The sequence below is a fragment of the Mustela nigripes genome, chromosome 10 (genome assembly GCF_022355385.1).
Source record: "Mustela nigripes isolate SB6536 chromosome 10, MUSNIG.SB6536, whole genome shotgun sequence".
Classification (NCBI taxonomy): domain Eukaryota; kingdom Metazoa; phylum Chordata; class Mammalia; order Carnivora; family Mustelidae; genus Mustela; species Mustela nigripes.
This window is the reverse complement of record NC_081566.1, coordinates 30,546,140-30,565,129: the sequence shown is the minus strand read 5'-3', so window position 1 is coordinate 30,565,129 and position 18,990 is coordinate 30,546,140. Positions and strand designations below refer to the sequence as shown.

Genomic DNA, 18,990 nt, shown 5'->3' with positions numbered 1-18,990 from the left:
TCCTGCTGCCACTGGGAACGCCAAGGTGTTGAAACTGGTTGTCAGGATTGTTCCAAACCACAGTGGTTACTGCGTGCTGCCCAAACTCTTATAGGAGCTTTAGGAGCTGCTTTTCTTTTTTTTTTTTTTTAAGAATTTAAAAGAATTGGGGTAAAAACACGTAACATAAAGCTTACCCTCATACCCGTTTCTAAGTGGGCAGGTTGTGCAGGTCAGTGGTGTTAGGAATGTTCGCGTTGCTGTTCAGCCCAGCCCCAGAACAGTCCCAGCCCCAAAACGGAGCACGCACACCTGACAAACAGCTCCCCACTGCCCCCTCCTGCCCCCCCAGCGCCCCCACTCCACTTTCTGTGAATGTGGTTGGGTGTTTCCTCTCTAAAGCAAGCCCGGCTCTTCACGGCCCATCGATACCCACAATAGACACTCCATGGGAGGCCTGGTTTTGGCGGGAGTGGCCAGGCACTTGTCAGGGGTCAGAGGGGAGACACGGGGGACAGTCCTGGCTGCGCGGTGTCTGCTGGTCTGTCCGCCGCCAGGGCTCCGGGGCTTGGGCTGTGCACTGAGGCTATGCATCCGTGACTGGCCACCTCCCGGAGACCTAGGAGCGAGATCCTGGTAATTCACAGGTTTTCAATGTACCCGATTTGAATAAACACTTGTCCTCGGACTGGAATGGCCCCATGAGACTGGGTTTCCAGCCACGGCTGGCCACGAACATGTGCAGTAAGTGCAGACGTGCCAGTGGCCAGGGGTGGGGTGGGTGGGGCCATGGGAGGACCGGCCTTTCACCATGCCCTCCTGCCACACCACCCCCACACACGTGGGCGAGCATAGCCACGCGCGCGCGCACACACACACACACACAGACGTGCATGCACAGGCTCTTGAGGCCCCGTGGGAGGCAGCCTCAGGTCCCCCCCACACAGGCGTGTTCCAGCCACAGTGTCTGCTTTCTGCCCCGCACATGCTCAGGACTCTGAGACTGCAGGGCCTCTGGGCGCCGCGGCCAGGAGCCTGGATCTTGGCCAGGCCCCTTCCTTTCCTGCCCTCGGGGCTCGCACGACGCCTTTCCTCACCCACCGCCTGACGTGGGGTTTCTCCTGAGGCAGACCTGAGGCAAGAATGTGGGTACAGACAGCTGTGTTTGGAGGGGGATCCCTGGGGGACATGGAATGGTGTCAGCAAAGGGCAGAGGTAGCCCCAGGAGCCTGGGTAGACGTGTCTCTAGAGCCCTGCCGTGGGAGCAATTCACGCAGCCTTCCATTTGTTCTGTCTTCTGGGTCCACGTTTACAAGAACAGTCTTTTAAAGGTCCCTGTGCAGGGTGAGGGAGTGGGGTGTATGTCTGCCAACTCCCGTGCATCTCCGGTTGACAGTGTCTGCTGGGGACACCACCCGTCTGCTGCGGGGGAGGGGACAGAGGAGACCCTGAGGCAGACCCAGGAAGGTCCCGACGTGACGGGGACCCAGGCCCCCAGAGCGGGCAGGAGCCGGGCACTGAAGGCTGTTCCCTGTGTTTTCACGGAGCCACACATGTCCTTCTTTTTTTTTTTTTTTTTTTTAAGATTTATTTATTTGTCAGAGAGAGAGCGAGCGAGAGCGAGCACAGGCAGACAAAGTGGAAGGCAGAGTCAGAGGGAGAAGCAGGCTCCCTGCGGAGCGAGGAGCTCGATGTGGGACTCGATCCCAGGACGCTGGGATCATGACCTGAGCCGAAGGCAGCTGCTTAACCCACTGAGCCACCCAGGCGTCCCGACACATGTCCTTCTTGAAGAGCGCCCCACAAACTCGGGTCTGCTTTATCTTCTTCACATGCACATCGCTCTCTGAGGCCATCCGACTCATACCTGCTTCTCGGTTACAGCCCCGCATGCCCCCCATGCTCCTGCTGAAGTTCAGCGAGCTCTTGTGCTCAGACCTGTGCTCCCTCCCCTTTGCCAGGCTGCCAAGGGGCTGGGGGAAGCCGGGAGCATGGCATGAGGCGGACTGTCCCCAAATGGGGTCCTGAGAAGCTGGTTGCCACCCTTCACCCTTTATTGATGCAGAGGGCTGGTCATGAAATTGTTCAGGGTCAGAGACCCAATGTGTGTGTTCCCAGTGTTCAGGGCCAGAGCCCCGACACCATCGTGGTGGTATCAGGGCCCCGAGCTGGACCTGTGCCCAAATTGGAGGGGAGCTGCCAGAGCATGGAGAGGAGGCCGTGGGCCCCGTGGAGAGAACGCAACTGCATCCAGTATCAACATGAAGCCTGCCCTGCCGCCACCTTGGTCCCAGATTCCCAGAGACCAACACAGCAACCAGCAGCCTTTGTCGTTCAAGCCGTGCCGCGGCCAAAGCAGATGCAGACAGACCACAAGGAGCACTGTATGCGCAGGAAAGTCCTGGGTGTTTTCACCAACAGCAAAGAAGAGGATTTAAAAAACAAAACAGGGGAGCTGGGGGCTCAGTAGGTTAAGTGTCTGCCTTGGGCTCAGGTCATGATCTCAGGGTCCTGAGATCAAGCTCTGCAACAGGCTCACTGCTCAGCAGGGAGTCTGCTTCTCCCTCTCCCTCTGCCTCCCCCCACTTGTGCTCTCTGTCCCAAATAAATAAGTAAAATCTTTAAAAAATAAAAATAAAAATAAAAAACAAAACAGACAAAAAGAAACTCCACGGACCTTGAGTGACCTGCCCAGTCTGCTCTGCTTCTCATCAGCTTCCCCTGGCGTTGGGTGTCAAGCTTCAGGAAGGGGATGTCCCAACGATCGGAATGGCCTGCAGAGCTGGGGGCAACATTTCTGCTAGTGTCCCTGCCGGCAGGTGCCTCTGGGGAAGGGGCGAGGCAGACAGATTTGTCCCAAGGCCCCTCTGCCTCCTGGACTGATGGTAGGAAAGGAGGCAGGTGACCCACCAGGCAGAAACACAAGACCAACTTCACGGGAAGCGACGGTAATCTTGGATCAGGGACAAGACCACTCGACCCATCCGACCAGAGGCAAACTTGGGGAAAAACGTTCGAAAAATGGTAACAGTGGTGGTGTTTGAAAATGAGATTATGGATGGCTTGTATACCCTTTATCCACTTTCCCATCAATTTCTAGGAGTTCCTGTAGCCACAGAAAAATAAATGGCAGAGTCGTCCGCACGTATATGACAGACATATTCTGGCTCCTGAGTTGGTCACTCCACCCGGGCCCTGGACTTCCCCTTCGTCCAGCTGACCCGCAGCCAGCACTTCCGAGGACTCGAGCCTCTCTCCTTGGATGTGTCACTGCTCTGCCTTGTGACTACACTTGCAGCATTATTTAAACCTTAGACCTTTAAACTTCCCATAATTGTGCTTTGTTTCCTCGAAGAAAGGGATTTTCAGTGGGGGAGACTTGCCTGGCTGCCCTCTGGCTGCGGCCAGCTCCTTGCCCAGCTCCTTGCGTGCTCTAGGGTTACTTACCAGGACGAGAGCAACACCTCCCACCCAGGGGGCCTGGGAGAACCGAATGGGTTAAAATTCAGCCCCAAGGCCGCGCATCACTATTTTTCACACTTTTTTTTTTTTAGATTTTATTTATTTATTTGACAGAGATCACAGTAGGCAAAGAGGCAAGCAGAGAGAGAGGAGGAAGCAGGCTCTCTGCTGAGCAGAGAGCCCGATGCGGGGCTCGATCCCAGGACCCTGGGATCATGACCTGAGCCGAAGGCAGAGGCTTTAACCCACTGAGCCACCCAGGCGCCCCTACTTTTCAAACTTCTGATGAAAAAGCTGGTGGAACGCTGGGACTAAGTGGACAGCCTTTCCTCCCTTGACTGGGGGGCCCCTGGTCTCTGAGGTGGTGTGAGGCCAGGTCGGAGGTCACACTCAGAGCCCGCACAGAGGCTGCCCCGTGGTTCCTGCTGCCCAGCGCATTCCCTCGCATGACCTGTCTGCATACCGCAGTGCACTAGCCCCCGGTGGCCCCTGCCCGCTCAGCCCCTGCCCCTGCTCTGTGCGCTGTGTTCTTGGCTCACCGACCTTGCCCCCCACCCCCCGGGAGAGATCATATGACAGGCTGGGGTTCTGCTAGAGCAGTACCGCCAGTGACCGGCATGGAGCCCGGCTTGGCTCATGGCACGTGCCTGTCCATAAATATCTGTTGAGCAGATGAGTGAAACCTCTCCTCCCAGTTACGTTTCTGCCCTTCAGACGGTGGCCGCCAGACTCAAGTAGGAGTCTGTGAACTTGGCTGATTTCCATTTGCTGTGGGAACCTGGGACAGGCTCTCACGGTTGGAGACCCGACAGGATTGCCAAATCATCTCCTTCCTTTGAGACCTGGCGGGCCCCACGAGGCCCACGGCAACAGAAGAGAAGGTGTGTGAGCTCCACAAACACCTGGTGGCTGCAGGGGAAGGAAAAGCAGACAGCGAGGAGACAAAGGCATTGTCTGTCTGTTCTGAAACCACTCGCACAGATCTCATCTTGTGCAGCGGGCAGGCACGCATGCATCCGCACCAGCTGACCCCTGCAGGCGAGCACGTCTGCTCGTGACTCAGGGCTGGCCGCCGCCCAGCTCTGCCCATCCTGCGGTTGCTGTCTGCTGGCCTGAACACACAGAAAGTTGGCTCCGTGACGTAGAGCCTGATAATCACCATCCCTCTGCCCACCCGGCTGGCTTGCTTTTCCTAAAAGCAATCCCTGAATCTCTGTTTTCACTGGGAAATATGTCATAAATACAGGGAAGCACGGAAAATGTATACATACACCTTAGAGAATCATTAACAGAAACAAAGCGAGGGTGAGGGGGCACAGGGGGCGCCAGTCGGGGGTACAAAGTCTGCGTCGCACCATGAGAACGACGATGGTGTTGGGCAGTGCCCGTGCTTATTAACTATACAAGTTACAAGTTTTATAGTTACAAGTAACTATACTACTTACAAGTTCAGAAGGACAGTCCATCTTGTGTCAACTGTTCTTATCACAAATAAGGAAATTAATTAAGAGGGCGGGAGGTGCTGACAGATTTATGGCACAGGCTGTTGCAATGGTTTCACAGGTGGGTCCTTATCTCCAACCTCATCAAGTCGTAAACAAGGCTGCATAGCTTTCTGGATGCATCTGCGCCTCAGTAAAGTGGACAAAGAAAGAATGAACCAGAACACACATCACAGAGGACCCCTGGGCAGCCCTCCCAGAGGGGACCATTATATTGACATCTGTGCATCTTTGTTTTTATGAAGTTTTTTTTTTTTTTTTTTTTTAAGATTGCATTTATTTATTTGACAGAGAGGGACACAGCAAGGAAGAGAACACAAGAAGGGGGAGTGGGAAAGGGAGAAGCAGGCTTCTGGCCGAGCAGGGAGCCCGACGCGGGGCTCTATCTCACGACCCTGAGATCATGACCTGAGCTGAAACCAAGAGTCAGATGCCACCCAGGTGCCCCCCAAATCTTTTAATTAGAAAATGCTTTTAAAATTGGAGTTAACATACAATGTTATATTCACTTCAGGTGCAGAACATACATTCGACAATTCTATACGTTCCGCAGTCCTCGCCCTGGGCAACCACATGATGTTGTTAGGATGCTACTGACTGGTTTCCCCATGCTGTGCTTGCATTTCCGCGACTTATTGGTAACTGGAAGTTTGTGCTCTTGATCCCCTTCACCCAAACCATCAGTCCTCTGCATTCAGGCGTCTGTGTCAGTTTGTTTTTTAGATTCCCCATACAAGTGAGATGATGCAGTAGCTCTTTGACTCACTGCTTGGTCTTACCCATGTGTGGATATGCAACAAACCTACAGTTGTTCCGAAAAGCTGAGCAGGTCCGAGCCTCACTCTGTAGGACCCTGATGCCCCACTGGATGCCGGTCCCCACGGGCAGCTGGAGCAGAGCCTGGCTTCATTCTCCATGGGGTGCCCTGAGGGTTCCCGGGAGGCACATGCAGGGCACCGTGTGATCTAGGTGCTACCTGTCCAGCAGCGAGATGCTCAGAACAGAGTGGGCTGCTCTGGCCTTTCTGCCTCCAGACTTGCGCTGGCTGCCAGAGGCTGAAGTCTGTGTGCTCAGGTGCTTGGAAAGCAAGGTGCTCAGTACTCCAGGGAATGGACAGAAGGACAGAGAAGTGAGCCAAGCACATGGCGGGTGTTCCGTCTTCATGTTTCAAACACTGCTCTGTGGTCATGACCTGTGATGACCTGTGCTCAGGCTGCCCTAGACCCATCACACCTACCCAGAGGCTCCCGGAAGAGGGCCTGCCACTGGGCTCGGGGTTGCAGAAGCCTAGGGAAGGTCATGTCCATGCCTGGAAGAACTCAGGTTCGCACTGGCCTGCTCGTGGAAAACCTGCCACAAGAGAATGGCAACCCCAGGCCCTCTGCACGATGGGGGAGTGCATCCAGAGTCTTACCACCTGGAATCTGGACATGAGGCCTGGGTGCCTGGCTCCCTCCACAGGGGACTGCAGCCTGAGAGGGTGTGCGAGCTATTTGTGGGTGCTGAGGAGGCCGGGCAGGGAGTCCCTGGTCCTGCTCCCCCCTCTGGGGCCAAGGGATATGCACTCAGGCGAGCTCTGTGACCGGGAGAAGAGGCACCGGGGCTACAGCCCATTTGAGTCAGCTCTCTGTCCCCGCCACAGCCCATGCACTGCTGGGGGTAAACCATGGCGAGAGCAATCTAAAAGGGGGCCAGATCATCACCTCCCCCATCTCAAGGCTGGCGAGCCCCTGTGGTTGCAGAACACACTGGCCACGCATTTCCACCCTGGGCGTCACTAGCGTGTGTTCCCGCACAATTCCTTCCTGGGGCTCCCCACCTTTCAACTGCGAGAGTGGGGTTCTGGGGGTCCTCCTCGGGGTGGGGGGGTTGGGAATCAGAATCGCCTGGGAGAGTGTGTGAGCGAGATTCCCTGCTCCCCACCCAGCGACTCTGATTCAGCCCGTCCACGGTGAGGCCCAGGTGGCATGTTTTTGAAAAGCCTTGGGTGATTCTTGTGTAACCCTGAGTTGAGAAACACTGACAGATGATTCAAATGCCTGCTGTGGCATTACAACTTGGGAAGCTGCTCGTAATATTTTCTAAGACAAAATCCACAGGGCCGTGGAGCCGGATGTGCTCAGACCCCTGGAGGTGGCCCTGTGGGGACATGGTCACTGTTCTCCAGAGCCTGGAAGACACAAGTTGGCCTCTGACACTGCCGCAGAGAGGTGGGCGCCTTCTGTTGTCCCGGGAGTTCCCCATTTGCCTGATTCCTTCCATCTTTCACTGCAGAGGAGGAACAATAAAGGCGCTGTTTCTTCGCCTCCACCCTCCGTACTTAAAAATCACTTAATTAAAATACCTATGGAGTAAATGATACATTGTCTCAGATTCCCTTCCAAGTAATCCACTGTGGGAGGCGTGGGCGGGGACAGGTGGAGGGAGGCTGGCCACGTGGGTGGAGAATCCAAGCAAGGGGCGCTCAGGGAGTCCTTCTGCTTGGACTAGGTCACCCACAAAAACAGCAACTTGCTCATGGTTATCCAAGCGCTGTTCTTTTACACGTAGAGTTGACAGCTTCCACTATAAGCAGGCAAACCACGCATTCCACTGTATCGTCACGGTTCCCATGTTCACCTTTGTGGTTCCATGTTGCCCTAGGAGCCCACTGACAACGAGCTCCTCGGAAAGACCCGACAGCCATTTAAACACTCGGCCGTTCCGTACAAGCTCAACGTCCACTGAGCGGCTGCTGCCTGAGGCCTCTGATACTAGCCGCTTGAATTCAAAGACAGGTCATCCATTACTTTGTCGTTTATTTATTTTTAAAGACTCATTTATTTATTTGGGAGCAAGAGAGCGCGCATGCACGAGCAGGGGGAGCAGCAGCAGGACCGGGAGAAGCGGACTCCCCGCTGGAGCGGGACTCAGTCTCAGCCCATGATCTGGGCCAAAGGCACACGCCGAACTGACAGCCACCCAAGCGCCCTAATTGCATTTCCAATAAGTGAATCTAAGCTGGACCATGAACTGAGTGTGGCAATCGAGGGCTGGAAAATCTGACTGTAAGTTCTTCGTGAGCTGGGAAAAATCAAGGAGGCAGCTGAAACCCAGCAGACATGAAGCAGGTGCCCCCAAAGTGCTTATCGAGTTAATTTGCTGATCCCCTTTCTAGACAGCACCTTGTACCTTGAAACACGATTTCCTTGGGTGCCACAGCTGCTTCCTTCACTCAGTGTCTGCACTTCTCAAGCCCCTGGTGATCGTGACACTCACTTTGCATTCTACACGGTTAATTCTGACAAAGTTCAAGCCAGCAAAATTTCCTGGAGTCTCCAGAGAACCCAGACTCCGCTCACCAGGCTCCCTCACATCCTGCCAGAGTGGGACAGCCTGTGCTCCTGTCTGCGCAAAACAAGATAATTAGAATTTTGGTGTAAAACATACACACATCATCTCTTTTTAATGCCTTCTGTTTTAGGGCCGCCTGGATGGCTCAGTGAGTTAAAGCCTCTGCCTTCGGCTTAGGTCATGATCCCAGAGTTCTGGAATCGAGCCCCACATCAGGCTCTCTGCCCAGCACAGAGCCTGCTTCCTCCACTTTCTCTGCCTGCCTCTCTGCCTACTTGTGATCTCTGTCTGTCAAATAAATAAATAAAAAATCTTTAAAGCCTTCTGTTTTAGAGAATGCTCATGTAGGCCCAACTCCCACAACAGTGTCTTCTGAGAGTCTTGGGCACACTTGGGCTGCTCAGCCGGGGACAAGTGTTTTTTTGGGAATCCTTCTGAGCAATAACCCTGCAGCAGATGACGCGCCCCCAAGAGTCCCACGGGCTCCTCTTCGGAGCTACCAGGTCCCACCTGGGTAGACACCTTGGTGGAAACATCAGATCTCCCCGGTGTTAATGCAGCTTCCTGTTCCTGTGGGGAAGAGATTGGCTATGCAACTCAACGGCTACTTTGTTCTTATTTTTTTTTTAAAGATTTTATTTATTTATTTGACAGAGAGAGATCACAAGTAGGCAGAGAGGCAGGCAGAGAGAGAGAGGAGGAAGCAGGCTCCCTGCTGAGCAGAGAGCCCGACGCGGGACTCGATCCCAGACTCTATCCCAGGACCCTGAGATCATGACCTGAGCCGAAGGCAGCGGCTTAACCCACTGAGCCACCCAGGCGCCCTTATTTTTTTTATTTTTAAAGATTTTATTTACTTATTTGTTAGAGTGTGAGAGAGCGCACAGGCAGGCAGAGTGGCAGGCAGAGGCAGAGGCAGAAGCAGGCTCCCCATGGAGCGAGGAGCCCGACATGGGACTTGATCCCAAGACACTGGGATCATGACCTGAGCCAAAGGCAGCCGCTTAACCGACTGAGCCACCCAGGCGTCCCAACAGTTACTTTGTTCTTATTCCGAGTGCTGCAGAGGCAGGAAGGGGTCTGGGCGCCCCGTGGAGAACGTGGGTCTCGCGCTTGAGGAGGATCCCATGTGGGCGCCACCGGCCACGTCAGCACGAAACTCGGCCCACGCACAAGCAGAGGGAGCGATGAGGCAAAGCTTCTCAGGAAGTGGTATTTCAGGCCCCGGACGCCCTGCACTGGGTGGGTCGGGACACAGGAGGTGCTCCAGGGGGTGGGGGCCTCCCCAGCAGAGGCTCTGAGAACAATGAGCTTCCCTGGAATGGGTGCACATCAGTCAGGGCTGGGGTGGGGAGACAGGGCAGGCGCTGAGGGTGGGCTGATGTCACAGCACGAAGGTCCGTGTATAATTAGACTAATGAGTTCGGGCTGAGAACCGAACCCCAGGAGAACTGACTAGAGGCTGACAGGAGCTCAAGGGGAGGCTGCTGGGGTTAAGGTCCAGGTGGAGGGAGCTGTGCAGAGGAAAGGGGCCTCTGGCGGGGAGGTCAGTCACAGCAAAGCGTGTATGGGCCGGGTTTATGGGTTTATTAGCACCTGCGAACCCAAACATCATGCTTCTTCATGAGTGGCGTGTCTGTGAACATGCTCAAGAGTTAGCGCATGGTCATGAGGAGGAAAGCCGGTGAGGGGTCAGCGCTGGGGCCCACGGTGGTGCAGACTGGTTGGGTCCAGTCTCTGCTGGCTGCAACCCCCGCCCCCCACAGCCCTGCAAGACTCCTCAAGGCCCAGAGTCTTCGCCCTTTGCTCTTCCTCATGGAGGCTGGATCTGGAGGTCAGGCCTGAGGGACCCGACCCTCTGTCTCCATGTCATTTAGGAGTGTTTTGGAAAGGCGGCCCTGGCTTCAGTGTCTGCGAGACTGGAACGGGAGGCCCAGCAGACCCCGGTCAATAAGGAAAGGTAATGGCAGTGCGAGGCTGAGCCCTTGAGGCCAAGGGAAGGGGAGTTTGCAGAAACACGTCTGTGTAACAGAGACCTGACTGCGGCTCAGAACTGAACACCCTTCAAGGCTTGAGCTCGGGTGACCAGGAGGAAGAGCAAGTGCTGGGACGGAGGGAAGAGAAGCTAATGATCTCTGCTGGAAACTTCATCTGCTGGAGCTTCTCCATTTTGGGCGGCGGCGGTGGGGGGATTTTATTTATTTAAGAGAGAGAGAGAGAGAGAGAGAGAGCGAGCAAGCAGGGGCAGGGAGAGGGAGAAGCAGGCTCCCCGCTGAGCAGGGAGCATGATGTGGGGCTCGAGCCCAGGACCCTGGGATCACCACCTGAGCCGAAACCAAGAGTCACCCAGGCGCCCCCACTGATTCTTCTTCAAAGTAGCACAAACATTTCCTTAGCGTGAGGTGGAGTGCAGAATGGAAGGAAAGTGCCCCATGTCTGCAGTGACATCACGCCCCAAGCAGCACAGCGAATGAGCGATGATAGCGAACACAGATGCGGCCCTTGCAAACGCTGCAGGGACTTGTCACAGGCAAGGGAGGGGCTCCCAACCGGCCAGACCCAGGGCAACCTGAGAGTCGCATGTTCCACAAGGAAGGGAGTCGCTCATGGTTTCCAGCACTGCCCTCCACAGAAGAGCCACGTGTGAGCAGCCCAGCAGGACCACCCTCCCACGGGATCACAGGGACTGCATCAGGAGCAGGACAAACCCCGACGGCACCACCAGACAGGACGCAGTGAGAACACAGCACACTTCGTCAAAGTCCTGCCACAGTCGCGTAACCACGGTTGCGTACCTGGGGTGGGTCTATGAGGATACCACTGACAAACTGCTGATGGCTTTCTACAAAGTAACTGGCCCGGAACCTTCCAGAGAGTCAGAAGTCAGGAGACGGGAAGTGCTCCCAACTTTGAGGGAACGGGAGCGAAACAGAAACAGACTGAACAGCTCACTCCTGGCCCTTCTGTCAAAAGGACGACCTGGGGCAGCTGGAGAGAGAGGCCTGGCAGAGCTGGGGGGCCACGGGACGGCCACGTCTCACAGCTGGTTTCCTGAGTGTGACGGCTGGCTATCGGGGGAGCCTGGGGCGCGGGAGACGTACATCATAGTGTTTGGGGGTGACCGGGCCTCGAGCAGGCAACTTACACTCAGATGGCTTAGGGCAAAGTTCTTTTTACTGTGATCGCAACTCTGCTGAAGTACACTCGAGACTGTTTTCAAAATTTTATTTAAAAAAAGTCATCAGTTTAGTTCAACAGTTAAACATCTTTCTTGTTGTTAAAGAGAAGGGAGGGTGTTCCCGCGCCCAGCTAGCCAGACGGAAAGAGTCTTCAGCTCCAACAGGCCACATCACTCCGGGAGTAACACGCTCACAAGGGACGCCCTCTGCATCAGGTGGCAAGCGGGCAGCTTGGCCGGCTGGACACACTGACCTGCTCCAGGGCCCGCTGCCGCCGGGGTCACCGGCTGAGGGACCGCTGCAGAGCTTCATACATCACCTGGTCCTGAGAACAGAGGACAAGACAGAGCTCGTGAGTGTGACAGGGGCCGATATGCGTCCCCCAAATGCGCACGCTGATATCTTTCCCCAGGACCGCACAGTAACCGTGACTGGAGGTCACGTGTTCAGGGAGGCCGTGAATTTGTAAGGAACCCCCCCACGATGGGCTCTAAGCCAGCGGGACCAGTGTTTCTGCAGGAAGGCGGATGAAGAACAGACAGGCCCGGGGAAGCCTTGGGAGTGGCCTCGGGAGAAGCCAGTCCTGCCGGCACCGTGATGAGGGACGCCCCCCAGTCCCTCTACCTGCAGCTCTGTGGAGTGTGCCCAGCCGGCCACGGGACCTGGGAGGCCGACTCCCCCAGCTGCCCCCACATCAGTGCCCGTCTTTCTGTCACTGGTGTGGGGACCAGCATGATGGACTGTTTGTAGAAGTTATGTATTAGGGTCAGGTCATGGCCCATTATCACAGCGTTTTAGTTACTGAGGCTTCTGGAAAACAGATCAGTGTTGTTAGCCGCCCCCACTCCCAGCTCGGTCTTCCTGCAGTTTTCCTGCTGCTGCAGTCTGCTTGGTTTTCCACAGCAACTTTCAGTCGCACCATCTGGTCCCCAGCACAAATTAAGCAGGAATTAAAAAGACCACGGAGTAGAGCCATTTACATGATTTCGAACAGCAACAAATGGCCTTAGCATGGCATGTGCCGACCAGCCCAGGGCCCCGTGCTAGAGGCACAGCCGCGTTCCCGACGTCTGGCGGACACTGAGACACTCCCACAAGCGGCCACGATGAGGTCTGTCCCACACGTATGAGGTCTGTCCGGTGTTCAGAGGGGACTTTACGGCCACTAGTTTTTATCCTGGCCACAATCCTGGGTCAGGCAGAGAAAGGCAAACTCTTCTGTTTGTTCTCTCTGCGAGAAGTCAGACCCTGACTAGAGGGCGTTTCCCATTCACTAGGGAAACCCATTTCCTGGACTGTACTTAATGTTCACCTCCGGTCTGAAAGACGGATTAGAAAAAAAAAAATCTAAGTAACTTGTTTTAGTGATTTTTCAAGTACCTGTCAAACAGTTTCAAAGGTGAACATAAAGTAGGAATTAGTGAAATGATGAATTAACTCTGAAATAGGGTAAAACAGTCCCTCTGTACATCAGTTTCAGTGCCGAATAATCTACAGTAAAGACATTTTAAGCACCCCTACATTATAACCAGGTTAGAGCAATCCCTTTCTTTTTCCTTTTTTTTTTTTTTTAAGATTTTATTTATTTATTTGAAAGGGGGGAATCACAAGTAGGCAGAGAGGCAGGCAGAGAGAGGAGGAAGCAGGCTCCCCGCTGAGCAGAGAGTCCGATGGGCGCGATCCCAGGACCCTGAGATCATGACCTGAGCTGAAGGCAGAGGCTTAACCCAATGAGCCACACAGGTTCCCTGAGCAATCCCTTTCTTACAGTAAAATAACTTTTAAAATTATAAAATAAGATCTATTGCAAAAATGTTAGAAAATACAGATCAGAAAAAATTAATCCTTATTTCTAGAGATAACTATTATTACTATTTTGGTCTTCTGGAACTTTAAAATTACTATTTTTTTCAATATTTATTTTTTATTTTTTTAAAAAAAGATTTTATATATTTATTTGACAGAGAGAGACACACACACACAGCAAGAGAGGGAACACAAGCAAGGGGAGTGGGAGAGGGAGAAGCCGGCTCCCTGCTAAGCAGGGAGCCCGACATGGGGCTTGATCCCAGGACCCCAGGATCATGACCTGTGCTGACGGCAGACGCTTAACGACTGAGCCACCCAGGCACCTGTTTAGTTTTTAATTTTTCAAAACTTTTTGTTTTTTAAGTAATCTCTACATCCAGCGTGGGGCTGGAACTCACAGCCCAAAGATCAAGAGTCACACGTTCCACCAATTGAACCAGCTGTGCTCCCCTCAGTATTTACTTTTCTTGACTAGGTAAGACCTTCATATGGTGCAAAGTTCAATAAAGATAAAAAGGCCCCAAGGGAAGCTAGTCCCCCCCACCCCCCCAAACAGCTGTCACTAGTTTTGTAAGTAATTGTTTCATGAGAACCAGTGGGAGTGTGGGGCTTCACCTTGATGCCCTGCCTTATTTTTAAAAGATCAAATTAATAATCAGCTTGGTCGTCTGCTTTATTTAATATTTATTCAAAATTCATAAGATGCCTACCTCCCCAGGGGAAGTTATAGCTTCTTATTCGCTAAGTTTTTCAGAAATCAAATATTTAGAGATTTACGATCTCCCAAACTATGAAGACTACACTAGTACTAAGTCTCACTAGGACATCCGCAGAGTCTTTGATAACGTCTGGCATGACAGGTGCAGATGTTTTTAATAAAATCAGTCACACTGCCTCTGTCATGTAGTTGGTCCCTTCCATGTAGCAAAAGCTACATGGAAGCCACGTTCTAACACTGATAGGATCGAGTGCCCAGGTCAATACCTGTTCTATGTGTAGTAGCCTGTCCCCTGCAATTTTTCTGTGAGTCCAGCACAGAGCCTGGCACGCATACAGCAGGGACTCGACACACGTAACAAGTCGGATTGTAGGTAACCCATTAAAACACAGCTGGGGGGCACCTGGTGGCTCAGTGGGTTAAGCCTCTGCCTTTGGCTCAGGTCATGATCTCAGGGTTCTAGGATCGAGCCCCGCATTGGGCTCTCTGCTCAGCAGGGAGCCTGCTTCCTCCTCTCTCTTTGCCTGCCTCTCTGCCTACTTGTGATCTCGATCTGTCAAATAAATTAAAAACAAAACAAAACAAACACAGCTGGAAACTCTGACTTGAGGAGCTGTTCTCCTGGGACTGTCCATGGGGTGGAAATAATCTGGGAAATGAACCATCTACTCCTGCGTGTGGAGAAGAAAAAGTTAGAGCTGGGGACAGCGGGTGTGAAAAACACGCCGCCAGTGAGCAAATGAACAGGAGGGTTGCTCTGGGGTGGTTTAACAGAGGAAGTAAAGAACAAAATCCGGCTTGTCCGTCTGAGTGAGGTTTCCTTCCTGACGGTGGAACGATGCCAGAGCGAGCAGCATGATGAGACTGTACTGGGAGATAATAAATACCCGGGAAAGTAACCTCAAGGTCTCAACATGGACAGTAGCTGGGGGGCCTCAAGTCTCCGGTGCACAGGGAACTGGCACAGGGAATGACACTGCTCTGTGATGCACGCGCGGCCGGGACGCTCGCCTGGATTTGGAGAAGCCACTGGCAGAGGGTCCTGGCTTTTGTGTCAGGGATCTGTCCTCACAGATTGCAGCCTGTCAGGTCCTCTTGGGACCAAACAGGACACAGCCACTCACTAGCAGTGAGGACGGGCAGGGATCTTCAGTGGAGCCCGAGGGCCTTGCTCTGCCCGAGTGAGAGTCGGCCGAGGATGGACAGCTGGTGAGGACAGACAGCCGGAAAGGACAGCCGGAGAGGAGTGTCTGCTCGCTGCCGACACCTCCACCCTGAACCAGTTACCAACGGTTTACTGGGCCAGGTGACACATTTCTGCATTGGGTCTCTAAGTGAAGAGTGTGCTGAGTATTTGAGAACTATGAAGGCCCACTCGGTAGACCTCGAGACAGGACTTCTGTCTTCTTAGACGTCTCATTAATCCCATGTTAACTCACTTCAAAGCAACTGCCATTTTGGTAAGAAGGTCTGAGAGGCTAAAATGTGTGTTCCTTGTACAGTAAACAAAATCTAGCGATTTTCTTTCAGCAGGAAGACCCCAAACCCCAATCCCACCACTACCATGTCAGTTAACCTGAGTCACCAACATCTTATTTACAGATTTTCATTCTAAGCCTTGAAGGCGTGACCAAACTCCATGGCCCCTCACAGCCCAGCCTGGCCAGAGCATCTAATTTCCTAATTGGCCACACTGACTGGTTCTGGCATGGGATCTTAACCTGGGCTGGACTGACCCCAGGGTTCCCTGAGACTCTCCCGTTAGAGCCTGTGGGGAACTCTCTTGCTGGGAAGTCTGAGCCTCCCACCTTCCCCCAGGAAAGGAAGCAATGAGGTTTGGCAGCCAGCATGCCTAGAGCCATCTGTGCTCTCAAGATCCTTGTTAAATGGAACAATGAACTGTTGTTGTTTTTTAAACTCAAGATGCATCATTTTATTTTATTTATTTGAGAGAGAGAGATCACGCGAGCACAAGGGCATGAGGAGGGGGAGAGGCAAGCCCCACTTCTGGGGCTTCGATCGCAGGACCCCAGGATCATGACCTGAGATGAAGGCAGATGCTTAACCAACTGAGCCACCCAGGTACCTCCAAACAACTCTGTTTCCCCTACTCACATGAGTTGGAGTTGGGTTTCTGTCCTTTACAACTAAGAGCCCTAATTACAAAAGCATAAAGAAGTGGCTTATCAATGAGTTACTCAGATTCACATCCAAAATAGTGCCACACCTTTCAACCCTGCCTGTGCCTCTAATTTCAACTGCACTATCCTCAACCAGAAGAGGTTCTTTACCACAGTTCTCAACTGGGAAGGACCAGGAAAAAAAGGAATGAGAAGGATCCAAGAACTTCCCCCAAACACCACAATACACATTGGTGTCAGATTCACCTGCAAAAGTGTGCAAAGGAGATAAAGCAAAGGTTTAACCCTTAACTGTCGTAGCTGCTTGGATGAGAACATAGCCAAATTTCGAAATCAGGTCAAGTGATTTTCGAACTTTGTACGACACATTTGTAGTCTCTGTAATAAAGTCACTCAAGCAACAAACATGAGAACTTTTTAAAATACAGCAGTTTCTAGAAAACTGATCTTTTTGGAGATAAAGAAAGAGAGTGATAAATGAGCTATCCAAGGTCAATAGATAAAAACTAACTGAATTTCTATATATTAGCAACAGTTAGAAAACAAGATGTAAAAAAAAAAAATCCATAAATAACAAAAAAGTATAAATTACTTAGGAATAAATTTGATGAAAGATGGTAAAATATGAAAGTTCACATTACTGGGTAAATCCTGTGGATCTAAGAAGTGAAATGAATTAAAAAGTGAATAAATTTAACTGAGAGAAATTAAACAAATCTAATTAAATGGACAGATGTACAAAGTTCATGAAGTGAAAAACTTTCAAGCGCTGTTCTCATAACTGATCTAGATTCAGTCCAATTCCAAATCGCAGCAGGCTTCTTGTGTAGGAATTGATAAGCTGATTATAAACTTTCTGTGGACATGAAAAGGGTTTAAGATATTTTTAAAAACTGAGGGCAGATAAAGAGGACAAATTTGGAGAGCTTATACCTGATCCCACGACTTACAGATCTATGGTCAAGACAGTGGCAAAAAAGATACCATGGCATTAAGACAGATGTAGTCAGATCCAGAAATGGATCCACGCCTCTACGAACAACTGGTTTTCAGAGAGGGGGTGGTGACTCCATAGGGAAGTCTTCTCAACAGAGTCACAGCAAGTTGGAGCCACATGGAAACATGGAACCATGACCCCCACCTCCCCTCCCATCAAACTAAAATATTAATTTGAGATGGATCACAAGGCTCCATGTAAAAGCTAAAAAGTATGACATGTCTAGAAAAAAGCAAAGGTGAGAATCTTTGTGAACCTGAAATTGCCAAGATTTCTCCCGACAGAACGCACAAGCCATATACACAGGAGCCAGGTGGGCCCTCATCTGGATTCAAGGATCCTGCTCTCCAGAAGGTGCTTTTATTTTTTTTTTATTTTTTTTATTTTTTTAAGATTTTATTTATTTATCTGACAGAGAGAAATCACAAGTAGATGGAGAGGCAGGCAGAGAGAGAGAGAGGGAAGCAGGCTCCCTGCGGAGCAGAGAGCCCGATGCGGGACTCGATCCCAGGACCCTGAGATCATGACCTGAGCCAAAGGCAGAGGCTTAACCCACTGAGCCACCCAGGCGCCCCAGAAGGTGCTTTTAGATGACAGAAAGGTGAGCAGCAGATTTGGAGAGAATGTCCTCCGCATGCACATCTGAATAAGTAAGAATCTGTGCACGTTTATAGCAAGGAGAGATACAAGTCTAGTGTTTTTTAAGATCGAAGCACGAGGACAGGACAGCAGAACTCCAAACCGCTCACAGGTACGTGAAACTTTGCTGGGTGTCCTACCGTTCGGAGATGCTCATGGAGAGCACATGAGATACCAGTTTCTATGCCGCTTAATGCTGTGAAAGGACTATGACACTGGGGGACTCAGCGGCTCCCCAAGGAAGGGTCTGGAGCCCTGGCCATGCCGCCCCAGCTGCACACCAGGGAGAAGTGCAAGCTAGCACGCTACTCTCACACACACATTACTCATGAAAGCCCCACATACCCCAGGAGCACCAAGTGTCCCCCAGCAGAGGAAACGAGAAGGAGCCATGCTATATTCTTATCCTGGAAAACTGCTCAGGTAGAAATGGGCAACACATAACAGGGATGGAACCCAGAAGCCTCCACTGAGCAGAGCAGCCGGACTAGGGAGCTCATGCCATGGGCTTCTGTGGGGATGCAGCCCAGACAGGTCAGATCTGCAATCACGGGCAGTGCTGTCAGCACTGGCCACTGAGGGGCCACAAGGAACTTCGGAAGGGATGGAATGTCCTAGACACTGACGGAGATCACAGAACTGTGTGTGTGCGGGTGCTTGGGTAGCTCAGATGGTTAAGTGTCTGCCTTTGGTTCAGGTCATGATCCTGTGGTCCTGGGATTGAGTCCCACATCAGGCTCCCTTCTCAGTGGGGAGTCTGTTTCTCCCTCTGCCTCTATCTCTCTGTCTCTCATGAATACATAAATAATATCTTAAAAAAAAAAAACTTGTGTGTGTGCACTACCGTGTGGATACATTTGTACTAAAGCACAGTGAGGCTAGGGGAGGAGCCGCATCCACATGTCCTCTCAGTCCTGACAAGCCCGGGGCTCCAGCTGCGGGTGAGGAACAATTTCAACTAAAACCATGTTTTTGATGACGAAGCCTTCTGGAGGACACTAACATCATGAATCTCTTGTCCGTCAAAACGAGGAGCACCAGTCTGCCAAACTATTATCGATTTTAATGAGTAAGACAGGGTTTGTTTTTTTTTTTTAAATTTTCTAATTTTTAAAAAAAGATTCTTATTTATTTATTTATTTTTAAAATTTTATTTATTTATTTGACAGAGAGAGATCACAAGTAGGCCGAGAGGCAGGCAGAGAGAGAAGCAGGCAGAGAGAGAGGAAGG

General features: G+C 51.9%; 1 protein-coding gene across 1 annotated transcript in view; it reads right to left on the bottom strand.

Annotated features, from left to right (window-relative positions):
* Positions 1 to 11,485: 11,485 nt before the first annotated feature.
* The window catches only part of NVL (nuclear VCP like), a 97,107-nt gene continuing 89,602 nt past the window's right edge, over positions 11,486 to 18,990 (bottom strand). Inside the window, exon 23 of the mRNA XM_059412921.1 lies at positions 11,486 to 11,780. Within this exon, the coding sequence (XP_059268904.1) occupies positions 11,736 to 11,780 (45 nt within the window). The 3' untranslated portion in view covers positions 11,486 to 11,735. The remainder of the gene's footprint in view (positions 11,781 to 18,990) is intronic.